Source organism: Myotis myotis, unplaced genomic scaffold, assembly GCF_014108235.1.
Source record: "Myotis myotis isolate mMyoMyo1 unplaced genomic scaffold, mMyoMyo1.p scaffold_m19_p_8, whole genome shotgun sequence".
NCBI lineage: Eukaryota > Metazoa > Chordata > Mammalia > Chiroptera > Vespertilionidae > Myotis > Myotis myotis.
The window spans coordinates 54,003,659-54,017,897 of NW_023416390.1; the positions used below are offsets into that span (position 1 = coordinate 54,003,659).

At 36.6% G+C, this 14,239-nt stretch overlaps 1 protein-coding gene across 8 annotated transcripts in view; it reads right to left on the minus strand.

Moving 5' to 3' along the window:
* Positions 1-14,239, minus strand: part of SLC4A10 (solute carrier family 4 member 10) — a 238,689-nt gene that overhangs the window by 70,887 nt on the left and 153,563 nt on the right. For all 8 annotated transcript variants that reach the window (XM_036320544.1, XM_036320547.1, XM_036320542.1 and 5 more), the window contains 2 exons: positions 10,415-10,561; positions 2,970-3,070 (listed from right to left, as the gene is read on the minus strand). In XM_036320544.1, coding sequence (XP_036176437.1) covers positions 2,970-3,070; positions 10,415-10,561 — 248 coding nt within the window. The remainder of the gene's footprint in view (positions 1-2,969; positions 3,071-10,414; positions 10,562-14,239) is intronic.

Consider the following 14,239-nt stretch of genomic DNA (forward strand, 5'->3'; position numbering starts at 1 on the left):
CTTTGCACCACTGTTTCCCTAATGCCTAGCCAAATATTATATCAACAGTCAATAAATAAACAAAAAGAAACAGGTTCTCTCAAACAAGGTCAGAGTTGTTCATCAGTTCAATTTCAAATAATGAGATTTAGAATTACTCCAAAATTTCTGTGCCATTTCTACATAAACCTACTCTTAATCTCAGGGCTGCTACTTGCAATTGTTGGCAGTATTTTTTTATTGTTTTCATTTTGTTTAGCTAGCAGAAAATGCCAGAGGGAGGGTAAACTAGTTAGCTACTCTCTCTGCCAAACACACATAACACCTTCCCCAGATGTTGTTCCAGGCAGGCATCTAAATGGCCTCTGAATAAGACAGATAGCTTCCACAGTCGTTTTCAATGTTAGGCAAAGGCAACTAGGAGGAGGACCTTATAACCATAAAGTTGAACCCATTATTGCCTAAATATATTCCAATTTCTGTCACTCACAAGACAATAATAACCTTACTTGGTATAAATTTATTTTTTAAATATATTCAAAGCCAAACTGAACACTTGAAAGAGCCTTGGAGGGTGAGGGGAAACAGTATTAAATTGTGATATGCTGCCTAAAATTTGAAGACTAAATGTTTTTGATCTATTAGGAATTAGAATACTATGAGCAGATAGTCTCATTTTTTGAACATTTAGTAATCACATGTAGACTTAACACTTGACTACTGAAATTTCTTTGTGCTCCATGGAATAAAGATACCATATTAAAATTAATAAGACTGCCCTAACCGGTTTGGCTCAGTGGATAGAGCGTCGGCCTGCGGACTGAAGGTTCCCAGGTTCGATTCCGGTAAAGGGCATGCACCTTAGTTGCGGGCACATTCCCAGTGGGGAGCATGCAGGAGGCAGCTGACCAATGTTTCTCTCTCATCGATGTTTCTAACTCTCTATCTCTCTCTCTTCTTCTCTGTAAAAAATCAATAAAACATACTTAAAAAATAAAAATAAATAAAATTAATAAGACTATGGTTAAGTTCCTACATGAAGGTTAAAAAAATACCTATTACATTACAATATACTGCCAGTATGCTGAATACATTTAAATTATGGGAAAATCTTAAACTTGTATTATTTATTTTCTAAATAGAAATATTAATTTGCAATCTAATAATAACCTCAAAAATGACTGTGCCCTTGAGAAATAAAGTTACTCTGCCTTTAAAAATGTATATCTTCAGTATAACTGAAAATTTTGAGTATTATTTTTAATTTCCTTGATCTGACCCAATAGTAACATATTAGTAACTTTATCACTATTATGTGTGATAGAATCACTATGTTTTCCCAGTGATTACTTCCATCAAAGGGATATGAAATAGGAGAAGTTGAAAGAGTAAATTTTAAATTGAAAATAAAAAGGACATTTGAAACTTAGAAACTCTTGCAGAGAACCTGTGAAATTCACACACAAAAAAATCATTTTAAGTTCCTCTACCTGTGTTTTGTAAAACAAATACATATTATTTTTATTTTGGGGGGGAGTCATTTCTGAATAATCTGTTAACTTGTCAAAGTCACAATTCAAAGTAGATTTAATTTATTAGTCTATTCATTTATTTATAATTTATATCCCATCTAACCCTCAAAAAGAATTTGAGGTGGTTATGAAATATTAATTAATAGTTAATATTTATAGGCTTGATAGTACTTTCTATTAGACCATTGTACTTATTAGAGCATACATTAGTCTACATAGCTCTTATATTACTGTGTAATAAATGTGCTTTTAGCAGCAAAAATCTAAATCCAGAAGGGGGAGGTCATTACAGAGAACAGTGCAAGAGCAGCCCAGATGGACACCAGCAACTCCAGGCGAGCAGATGAGTAATGGATACTTCAAGCCATGTCAGCAACAGAATCTGTGGAAGAACTCTGGAGAAGCGAAGACACCGGATATGGGTGACCTGGGAGGATTTAGGAAGCAGTAAGGAAAAGTGAACTTTGAAAAAAGTCTAAGCTTTGTGGCACGTTATACCTGAGAGAGAGAAAAATATAACCACTAAAAATAAAAAGGCAGCATTTGAAAATATGAAAGCAAACAGGAGGAGTAACAATGCTTCTAGTAAAGAAAGGGAAAAGGAAGAAATTGTTTGAACCATCTCAAATTAGGTATGGAGCCTGAGGAAGACATTAAAGGACACTTCCTCAGAGACAAACAGAGATCAAGGGAAAGAACAGAGGAGAATTACAATGCACAGAGTTTTAGAAACTGGAAAGTCAGCTTAGAAAACACAGTGAAAGCCGTTCAGGAAATGGCCTTGAGGGGAAGGGAGCACCAATCCTGCAAAGCCTTTGCAATGGCCTTCAATTATAATGGAGGCTGTGTGCACATATTCTCTGAAGAGAGACCCACCCAAGGGTTTCTGATTTTCTGCTCACACATTGCTTGGAGACAGACAAGCTGTCAAAAAACCATAAAGAACCATTTTAAGAAATAAATTGAAGCTTTCATCTCGTCAAAAATGTGTGATTAGAAAAATAAATCATATAGCTCTTTCAAATCACGACTGTAAAGTAAAAAATGCTATTATATACATCCTACTTGCATGTAATGAGATAGAGTCTACAAGACTGTGCTCTTGGTGTTTATTTTTATTTCCATCTTAAACTTGAAGCTTTCAACGGGTTGTTTTGGAAGGGGCAACTGACAGTTTTCTTATTCATTCTAAGAATCTGTGAATGCATTTTATACACAGCAAAATGAAAGGCTGGGTAAGTTAAAATGGAATGATGCAAACACTTTTCTGACTTAATAATAATAGCAATCATTGGTAACTACAGAGAAATAAAATTAATTGGCATTTTTACCCTCCCCCCCCCCCAAGAATTCGCATTCAAAGTATTTTTAAAAATGAGACCTCAGAGCAGCAATCCCTAACACAAGAATGGTATGTCATTTGGTTTTCGAAGTCCCACACAGGCGCTTCTCACTAACCTTCCTGTTCGCTGGAGTTCAGGTCCACTATGTCCTCCGTGGGGCTCTGCTTCCCCATGAGCTGCTGTTCCGTTTGGTACAGCAGGAGTCTTCCTCTTCTCCTGTTGGAAGTGTTTTGTTTTTTAAATATCAGGTGCTGGTTATAAATATCAAAACCAACATGTTTCCCTTGAGACAATATGCAGAGTAGCTAAGACCCAGACACCATTACTTATTTGCTGCAGGACCTCCAGCAAGTTACCTAGTTTCCTAAAGCTTTACACCCATTAATGTACCCGTGAGAATTAAGTGGGTTTTGGGCATTTATTCATTCTTTCATGTAATAGTTATTGAGTACCTAGTGAGTGTCATTTATGGTTATGGATACTAGAGATGCAAAGGTGAGCGAGAAAAAGCATTTTATTAGTGAAGACAAATAATTAACCTATAATGTCAGGTAGAGATAAAGCTCTGAAGTTAGAGAAAGGGGCAGAGAGACCAGGGCCAGGGTAGGTTCGGATGAGGTGGTGTTAATATGGTGTTAGTATGCCTGGCATAGTCCAACTGTTCAATAAACATTAACTATTATCATTAGCTATTTTTAAACTGTATTTTCCTCTTTGATTCTGGCTATCTTCCTATTCTAAGAATGATTTACTATATGGTCCTTTCTTACTCATATAGAGATCCAAGACTATTGAGCCAATGACAAATTAACTGAGGTTTATTCAAGTGCTATTTTCCCATAGGTCTATTCCACCTACTTTTGTCAGTGACAGAGATTTTTGAAAATCATAAAAATCCTATCTATTGGTGATTTTAGAGCACACCAATATATTCAAAAGTGCCTAAAGAATTGTAAAAAATATGCTAAGTGGTTTAATTAAAATGTTTACATGACTGCCATTCCAAAATCATGTAAACATGTTCTTCATGTTTAATGTGAAGTGAATTATCGAAGGATCTGATGTACAATGGACATTTAGATAAAATAGTACAAGGTTAAAACATGAGAAAAATAGGTTCTGAAATGCACAAAATATAGGAAAGTTTGTTGTTTAATATTTTTACAATTTCTTGGAAACATGAATAGATACAATGAACTGAAGTGAAAATATAAAGGATTCCTGTCAACTAATAAAGGAAATGCCTTTACTGGTAAATAATTAGCATACATTAGTCAAGGGCTTTAAGAGTAACCCTCAGCCCTGGCCAAATGACTCAGTTGGTTGGAGTATCTTCCTGATGTGTCAAGGCTGCAGGTTAGAGCCCCAGTCAGGGCACATGCAAGAATCAACCAATGGATGCATAGATAAATGGAACAATGAATTGATTTCTCTCTCTCTCTCTCTCTCTCTCTCTCTCTCTCTCTCTCTCTCTCTTTCTCTCTCTCCTATCTCCTTCTAAAATCAATTTTTTTAAAAAAAGTGACCCTCAACCACCTAGGAAAACATTTTTTAGCTTCCATAGTCTCAGAAAGCAAGTGATATTATTCAGTCTTCTGTGGAATTATCCTTTACTAGATAAGTTAACTCATTGTTTTACAATGGAAAAGGCTATACACCAATAAGGCAATGATAAACTATGAAGAATATTTGCCAGTCTAAAGATCCCTTCCCTCAAGAAGTGTTCCTTTGTAGTAAGGGGGTGGGGAGGATTGTGTTTGAAAAGAGGAGTGTATATGAATAATATCAATGAATATTCTGAGAAATAATACAGAAAATATTTTTGTTCAGAAACACACATATTTTGATGTTTTAAAACAAATCAATTGTTGAGCAGATATTTGAGTACTCGAATTATACAATTTATTAATTCAAACAATAAATTCTTATTGAGAGTCAATTTGTGTCAGGTACTAGGCCCCACCACTATTCAACCAGTGGACAAATCAGGCCTGCGGAGCTTACATTCTAATAGGGAAGGCAAACAATAAACAAATAAATTAATTAATTCTACCATGTATTGATGGATTAAAAGCTAGGGAAAAGTGAAAATTTAGAGCAGAGTAGGGGGCGTTGAGGTACAGGGTGAGTGTTTAGAAGGAGGGAGACGCAAATATAAATACCGTGGTCAGGCAGGATCAGTGAAAAAGTGTCATCTAAGAAAAACTTGAGGGAGTCAGAGAGTTATCCATGACAATAACTGGGGGATATTCACACAGAAAGAAAAGCCAGTGAGACAGTCTTAAGGCAGCGGAGTGGCTATGGCGTTTAAAGAATGAGGTGCAAGCAGGCCAATGGAGTTGGAGAGGAGTAAGCAAGGAAGAAAGTGGTAGGGGATGACTCCTGAGAGGTAAAGGGAGGACAGATTGTGTAAGTTTAATAAACCATTGTAAGTATTTGGCTTTTATTCTCCGTGAAATGAGGAACTTGTGCAGGGTTTTGAGGAAAGGAGTAGTATGATCTAACTTGGAGTCACGCTGGCTACTATGTTGAGAACAGATTCTAGGGGCCAAGGGTAGAAACAAGACCATCTAGGAGGCTATTTTAGTAATCCAAAAGTATTATGATGGCAGCCTGAAATGCAGTGGTAGCAGTTGTAATAGCAGGAAATTGTTTCATTCTGGATAGATGTCGAAGGCAATGCCAAAAGCATTTTCTGGCAGACTAGAAATCAGGTATAAGAAAAAAATAGTAAAATGTTTGGCTTGATCAACTGTAAATGTGGAGCTAGTCCTATCAAGATGGGAAGGTGCTGATGGAACAGAATTTAAGAGAAGATCAGTTTCTTATTTCCTTAGGAAGCGTTATATTGACTTTTCTGATAGAAATACAAAGATGTGTACAGAAATAAGATAGTCTACAATTCAGTTCAAACCTTAGGACATGTTAAGTTTTATATATCTAAAAGACACCCAGGAGGAGACACACAATAGGCATTTGGATAAAGAACTCTCAGGTTCAAGTTGAAATATAAATTTGGGAGAAGATTTAAAGCTATAAAATTGGAAGATAGTACCAAGAGAATGAGTATAGATAGGGGACAGGTTATGACAAAAGACTGAGTCCTGCATCACTTCAATATAAAGAAATCAAAGAGAAGAGAAGAAACCAGAAAAGAAGACTGGGAAGGAGTAAAAACCAGAGTGTGGTAAGGTACAAAGAAAATCAAGGGTGTGGTGTTTTGGAGCCAAAGAAAGAAAGTATATCAAAGAATTATCAGCTCTGCCAAATGCTGATGATTAATAGGCTAAACAACATGCAGACTGAGGTTGACCATGACCTTTCGCATTGTCGAGATATTTGATAGTCTTCATGTAATTTTATTGAAGGGATGGAAGCAAAAGACTTATATGAGTAGGTTTAAGAGAGAATTGGAGGAGAGGAATTGGAAGCAGGTAGTACAGAGAACTTTTCTGTGGCATTTAGTTGCAGTGGTAGCAATATTAACAATTCTTTTTTTAAGATATGAAAATAAATTATGTTGTATGCTAATAGATAATACAGAGCAAAAGAAATTATGAGACAGGGAAGAAAAAAGGAGAATTGGTAGATATGTCTTTGAGTAGGTGTGTGAAGAGATGGGATCTAGTGCACAGATAGGAGGCTGACTTCGGATAATTCATCAATAGTATGATATGGGAGGCAGAGTATGTGGGTGCAGATGCTGGTAGGTGGATAGCTGTGTGTGGTGGGAGTCTGTGGAAATTGTCTTTTAATCATTTCATATTTCTCAGGAAAGTACAAAGCAAGTCAACATCTAAGAGTGAAGGTCAGAAAGGATGTGATGATGGTTTGAGGAGAGAAAACAGGTGTGAAATGTCATCTAGAGAGAATGATTGGACTATGAACTTGCAACATTAAGGGCCCACTTGAGGTATGTAGTCAAGAATTATGTGAGATCAGTCAGAGTAATTACATGTTTTCCTTCAGCCACCTGTACCAAGGCACACACAGACTAAAGGGCTGAATTCACACAGGGTTGTAGTTTTGACAAGCAAGTAAATGGCATGACAGGAAAGCAAAGAAATTGAGGGTACACAAAAGGGAGTGATTATAATGACTGATACAAGTTCTAATGATATTTTCAGGGTTATCACTTGAGGTGACTGGTTATTCTTCTCTTAACCGAAAGGAAAAAGTACCTAAAATTCCATTACATTTCAAAAGAATAACAACCGTGGAAATTATCTCATGGGGGGGAAGTATTATTTGAACAAGTCTGAAGTCAGAGTACTTAATGTTCTTCATTTTGTTTCATCTCATAAAAGAAAACATAGTTTCATAGTATGTTATTCAATTACAGCATACATTAAAAAATACTAATGTAAAGAAGCATATAGCTTATCTCTAATTCAAATTCATTATACAGAACAGTGTTGTCTAAAATGATAGCCACTAAAAATGTGTGGCTATTTAAATTTAAGTAAATTTAAGTTTAAAATTCAGTTCCTCAGTTGCAGTAGGCACATTTCTTGCTCAATAGTGGCTTGACTTATATATCATAGATATAGAAAATTTATATTCTTGCAGAAAGTTCTATTAGACATGTTGACATAGAATGTCAGTACTGAGAGGTTAGGGTATCTGCTCATGATCCTACAAATAAATAATAGCAGAACCGTCTTGATTTTTAACTCAATGTTCTTTCTACTACTTCCTCCAAATATGCAGGGTCCAATACATTCTGATCACCTCATAAAAATAATTTTAAAAATACAGAGCTCCCATGCTTCAACTTGTCTTAATAATATAATTACTCAAAGGCAAGGTGTTATTAAAAATGCTTAACTTCAGTTTTAATGTTTGAAAAACCAACTGGCAATTTTTAAAAGAAAGAAAAATTATAATACTCTCAACAATAAAGGTTTTTTTAAAAAAGTTCTAGAGACAGGTAGTGGTGATAGTTGTACAACAATGTGAAAATTCTTAATGCCACTTGAGCTGTACATTTAAAAAATGGTAAAACTTTCTGCTATATACATTTTGGCAAAATAAAGAAAAGGAGAGAGAAAAAAAGAAAAACTAATTGGTATCAAAAAGTGACTTTTAAAGTCTCTGTCTCAATGCATTTATATTTTCACTAAGTTTTCTAAATAACATCAATTAAAAAGATTAGTATTTCAGGAAACATTATATCACCTTTTCTACTGTTGTAATGGCAAAGACATAAACAAGTACAAAAATAGGACAGTGTATAACCCTTAAAATTACTCCTTAAGCAAATTCTTTTATTTTCAGACTAACTGAAAATACGTGGCTGCAGTTATAGAATAGCAAAATTGTAATTGCTGAGAAAAGAAAAGAAAATTATCTTTAATGTTATGAAATAACTCAGAATTAAAATACAGAAATGAGGCAGATGTCAGCTTATTTTCCTTGAATTGAGAGTTGGATTAAGACACCTTTTTTAAGCAATCATGTTTGAGTGGCATACCTGCTCACTTGTACATCTCTGGCTAACCGAAAGAACTTCTATGTCCAGGATTGGGCCAATTTGACCATCTGTTACTTCATCTAGTGTAGTCAAGTCAGACCAGCCTGGACTCCACAGGGACAAGAGCCCAAAACAAGGCTGACTAGATGACAACTGGGACAGTTGAAGGAGGCAGATTCAGTAAAAATAGAGGTGATACTATGAGGAGTGGGCTTAACAAACATTTGGTCACCACTCTCAACAAAGGCATGCCTACATTAAGAAAATGACCCCAAATAATGGCAACAGCCTTTGTTTATATTTTTATGGACTATCCTATCTAATAAAGAGGGAATATGCTAATTGACCCTCACACTGTTGCAAAGATGGCGGTGCCCACAGCCAATAAGGAGGGAATATGCTATTTGACTGTCCCACCCTCAAAGATGGTGGCGCCCAGTTCCCTCAACCCCACTGGGGTGGCAGGCATGATTGCCTCCAGAGACCCCCCAGTCCTCTCAGGCCCCCAGCCACCCAGGGCTGGCCCGAGGCACAGGCAAGCCTCGGATGGTGGCTGCCCAGGGCTGCCCAAGGCTCAGGTAACCAGGGCTGGCTGAGGCTTGTGCTGCCGGCAGTGGCAGCAGCAGAGGTGTGATGGGGCATCGCCTTTCCCTGATCGCTGGGTTGCCTACCGCCCCTGAGGGCTCCCGGACTGTGAGAGGGGGCAGGCTGGGCTGAGGGACCCCCCTCCAGTGCATGAATTTTCATGCACCGGGCCTCTAGTATACATATGAGTAAATGGGCATTAACATTTTATAGGCAGAATTTCTACAATTTTTATGTCACACACGCACACCAAGATAACATAAACATAAGAATTTTAATTAAAAATGTTTATCAATTAATATGATCAGCAGTAATAGGAAACTTTCTATATAATAAAACTAAGTCATGCCTTTGAATTTTTTTAATACTTGCTAACTTCAAAGTGATGCATCAGAATATAGAAAGGCAGTAATAGACTTTTTCTTAAGCCATATTTTACATCTTTATTAAAAAATTAATTTTCCTCCAGTATAATGTTTTGAGATGGTCTTAAGTCTTTCCAGGGATATGGGATTGCTTGATTTAGCAGTATATCATCAATACACCAAATTTCTCAGTGAAGTGTGTTGCATATGATCATGGAAGACTTTCTAACTTCTTAAAAGTTAAATAGGTTCTGGTGCCAATTCCATGTGGAAGAAAGTGGGGATTCCCAACACCACCAACCAATTCTCCAGACACCAGCTGGGTGTCCTACAATTCAACCCAATTTTGACGCTATCTCCCTAGAGATAGCATCAGATACCACAGGTTGAGGACTCAGTCCTGCAAGGCTGCCCCCTCACCCCAGCCCCTACTTCAGATACAAGTTGCAAGCCCAGGTTCCCAAGACCCTCTCCTTGGGTTTCAACTAATTTGACAGAGTGGATCACCGAAAACTCAGAGAAACACTTAACTTACTAGACCACCAGTTTATTATAAAAGGATATAACTCAAGAACAGCCCAGGTTAGAGATGCAAAGGGCAAGGTATGGGGAAAGGGCCAGAGGCGTCCATGGTCTCTTCTGGTTCACAACTCTCCTCAATCACCATGTGTTCACCAACATTGAAGCTCTCTGAACCCCATACTTTGGGGTTTTGAGGAAGCTTCATTACAGAAGCATGATTGATTACACCATTGGCCATTGGGGATTGAACTCAATCTCCAGCTCCTCTCCCCTCCCCGGAGGTGGGAGGGTGAAACTGAAAGTTCCAGCCCTCTAATCACATGGTTGGCATTGCTGGCAATCAGCCCCCATCTTTAAGTGAGTTCCAAAACCCTCCCTCTCAACCTAACAAAAGACACTTTTGTTACTCTCATGACAGGAAATTCTCAAGGTTTTAGGAGCTCCATGCTAGAAACAGGAGGAATACCAAATATATATTTCTTATTATAGAGCACAATATCACAGAGGTTATAATTTAAATCATGTCAATCCTTGTGATAGGTTATACTATTTTGGTACATGTATTTAAAAGACAAAAAAGATAAGATTTTTAAGAGTATTTTCAAATACGCATACCTGGGAAGGAACATTTTTTGGAGGTTCTATACGAATGCTTGGATCCCATTCTCCAGGAGGGAGAACAGTAACCTGATCCAGAAATTCATCAATTCCTGATACCAAGTCATTTCGATCTTTAGCTTTGTAAGCAACATCATGAAATACCTATAAGAAGGAAAATAAATACCATTTATAGATTTTAAAAATTATAAAATATTAATGTGTTCAGTGTTTTCATTTCCCAGTTACCTCATATGAGATTATAGAATTTGAAAAAATGGATGTTTTTCATGTAAAATATTATAATTTAGTTTTATATATTTAGCCCACAGATATATATTTTTCTTAGAATGCTAGGATGAATGTCAAAATTTCTGGAGGCTAGAATAAAGGGAAGGGGAAGGAGGATGGAAGGGATGGGACTAAAATTCTGCCACCCTGAAGCTGCTTTTGGGGGGATATTGACTTTGAGCTATTTATTGAGAAACAAATGACTCGATGAAACTTTTATTCTTCCCCCTTTCCTGCCCAAGAGATTCCGGGAGAAAAACTTGCTTCAGGAAGAAGATCTTAGGATACAACCTTAGCCTATTTTGAATTAAGTATGGTGAACAAGAAGGCTTTAGCCAGGTGTCTATTAGCTAGAGATCCCTGTGTCCCTTTGCTTTTGAGTCGCCAAGCAAGGATTTTCTTGCCATGTGTTTCAGTATTCCTCAACTACCTGACAATAGCCCATTTTCATTTCTGAAATCTACTTCCCTGCTCTCCCCAAAACATGTCTTAGACACCCAATGTTGCCTCATTGTCTTTGGAATTTTCATGCCTCTGTGAATTCCCTATGCCCATATAGTAAAATCTTATTCTCTCTTGTTCATGAGTCTCTGTTAATTTGGTTATTAGCCCAGCCTAGAAGAACTTAGGAGGTGGGAAGAAAAGTATTAATATTTTTAGTCCCACAGAAGGAAGCTAATTAAGCTGGAATTAATGATTCAAGCTTGGCAAAGGTTATTTATATGTGGTAAATCAAATTTTCTGAAAGACTTCTTTGCTTAAAAATAGAGATGAAAATGTATAGACTATATTAAAAATTTTAGCAATATTTATACCTTGGCATATATGAACTAATTTAAAAGGTTAATTTTGTTACAATTATTAAATAATAAGGTTATAAAATAGGATTTTCTGATATATACCATATCTGTACGGTTCAGAAAGTATATTTCCATTTAAAGTATGAGCTACATTTACACACACACACACACACACACACACACACACACACACACACACACTGTGGTAATCATTTAGGCTACTGACAGATACCTCAGGTCTTCTAGACACAGAGCAGGATTGCAGTCCTTCCCGTCTTCAATATTAGAATTAGGGTGTTCTATTTAGGTGTATATATGTCACTTTCTAATGGAAGTTTTGAACACCAGTGTGTGATTTATCACACAGCCTTTTGTCTGCCATAGTGACTGAGAAAACACAGGTTGCGCTCCAGCTTCTATGGGCCTGAGTGACTATAATCAGCAGACTCTCTGCCAGTTTGTGATGGACACACAGCATGACAGAAATAAATCCTGGTTGTATTAAGCCACAGAGATTTTAGTTGGTTATTCCTGCAGCATGCCTAATCTCTTCTAACTAATACACAGAGGAATGGTATACCTAATATAATAAGTGGGTAAAATAAATGTGAAAAAATCATTTACCTTAAACATAATATAAATATTTCTGACACTGTTTTGCATTTTATATAATATGAAATGGAACAAATATTTGAGATTTGGGACTACAGTATTATTCTTTATGCTAATTTATATTACAGTAACCAAACATCCCAAAATTTACAGGAAAATTATACTTTCAAACATTCTATTCTATTTTTAGACCATTTATTTTAGCTTCTGGTTTGATGTTCTAAACTGCTGAAGTGACTCAAGAGACGGTATTGCTAAAATTACTAACACATTCAGTCTTTAATTTATTAAAAAAACTTATTGAGTCTGTTTCTATTTTGTTCTTCAGATTCTACATATAAATCAAATTGTATATGTTTGTCTAACCACTGAACACCTGAAACTAATACAAAATGATACTGAATATAACCTATAATTGAAAAATAAAATTTAAATTAAAAGAAAACAATAATAACTTATGGAACTCTGACTGAGGGCCAGACACTATGCTAAGTCTGAAGATACAAAAAGGAAAGACAGGAGTTCCCAATACAAAGAGGAAAAACACAAATAGAGCTCAGCCAACAAATATTTATTTGAGCACCTGAAAATATCAAGATACTAAAATGAATATATGGTAACTGCTCTCATGAAATTTACAGTTTGATCATGCAATCCAATTCACCATTTTCTGAACTTTATGAATCAACATCTTAAATTTTGTTCTTAATAAGTATAATTATTCAATAGCCTTCAAAAGAATTGGATAAGCATAATAATTTTTCCCAAAATGGCTTTAAGCAATAAAATATTACTTTTTCTTTTAAAAGTATTTAAATATTTTTATAGTCAATGATTTTTGATTGTCAATGTACTATTTTAATTAATATGTCCTTTTATCTCATCCTTTAGAGCAGGGGTGGGCAAACTTTTTGACTCAAGGGCCACAATGGGTTCTTAAACTGGACCGGAGGGCCGGAACAAAAGCATGCATGGCATGTTTGTGTGAACTAATATAAATTCAAAGTAAACATTACATAAAAGGGTACGGTCTTTTTTTTCAATAGTTTTATTCATTTCAAATGGGCCGGATCCGGCCCGCGGGCGTTAGTTTGCCCACGGCTGCTTTAGAGTAACTTTCTGACTTTCTGCTTCTCTATCCCACTGTTCAGAGAGTTACAAATTGCCCTAAAGCTAATCTCTAAAGTTTCAAGTCTAAATGATTCTTGTTTGAGCCTCCATTAGGTGGCTCATTAATCAAGGAAATAAATGAAAGTCCCTTCTCTGCTCTCATTCTAAATCTAAAATTTAAAAAAACATGGATGTTTCTCTGTTATTCTGTATCCACTTGGTTAAAAGTTGGACAATTACATCTTTCTATTGAGAAAATTTTGAATCTAATTGGAAAAGGGGAGGTTTAGGAAGAGAGATACTTTGACTATGTATGGACCTCCCACAATGCAATATGCTCTTCTCACCATATAACATGGCCCATGCCCCATTGATATCTTAGTGTAATCCTAATGTCTTAGATGTGGAAACATAATATAACATGATATATATGTGCCCATGTAAGTGACAATATTTAAATTTTGGAATACAAATGACAGTATCATTTATTTGATAATACTATAAAAATTGCTGAATATTAATCAATATGGAAATACTAAAAGCAAAGTTACTGTGTTATCTCATAAAGAGTTCTACTAGAGCAGGTTTAGGTTCTCATGAAGTCCTTTTTTCACTCTCTGTCTTCTCCCGGATTTCTTCAAAGACTGTTACTCATTGTAGTGGATGGAATAGTGTCCTCTCAATATATATGTCCACCTGAACCTCAGAATGTGACCCTATCCTATATAATAAAAGCTTAATATGAAAATTGTCCCCTCGATCTAGAGTTTGACTGGGAGTTTGACCACTCACTATGACCTGTGCTGACCACCAGGGGGGCAGCATGGAACATGGAGGGTGTCCGCAGCAGACAGCAGTGGAGGCGCTGCTGCCCCGATGGGCCCCAATGAGAGTGGGACCATGGTGGAATGGTGGAGCAGGTGAGTGGGCAGCACCAGGACAAGGCGGGTGCAAGTGGGGCCCCATCGCCCCAGCAATTGCCCCACAGATGGCGACCAGCAGATGTGGTGGGGAGTGGGGCCGCTATGGG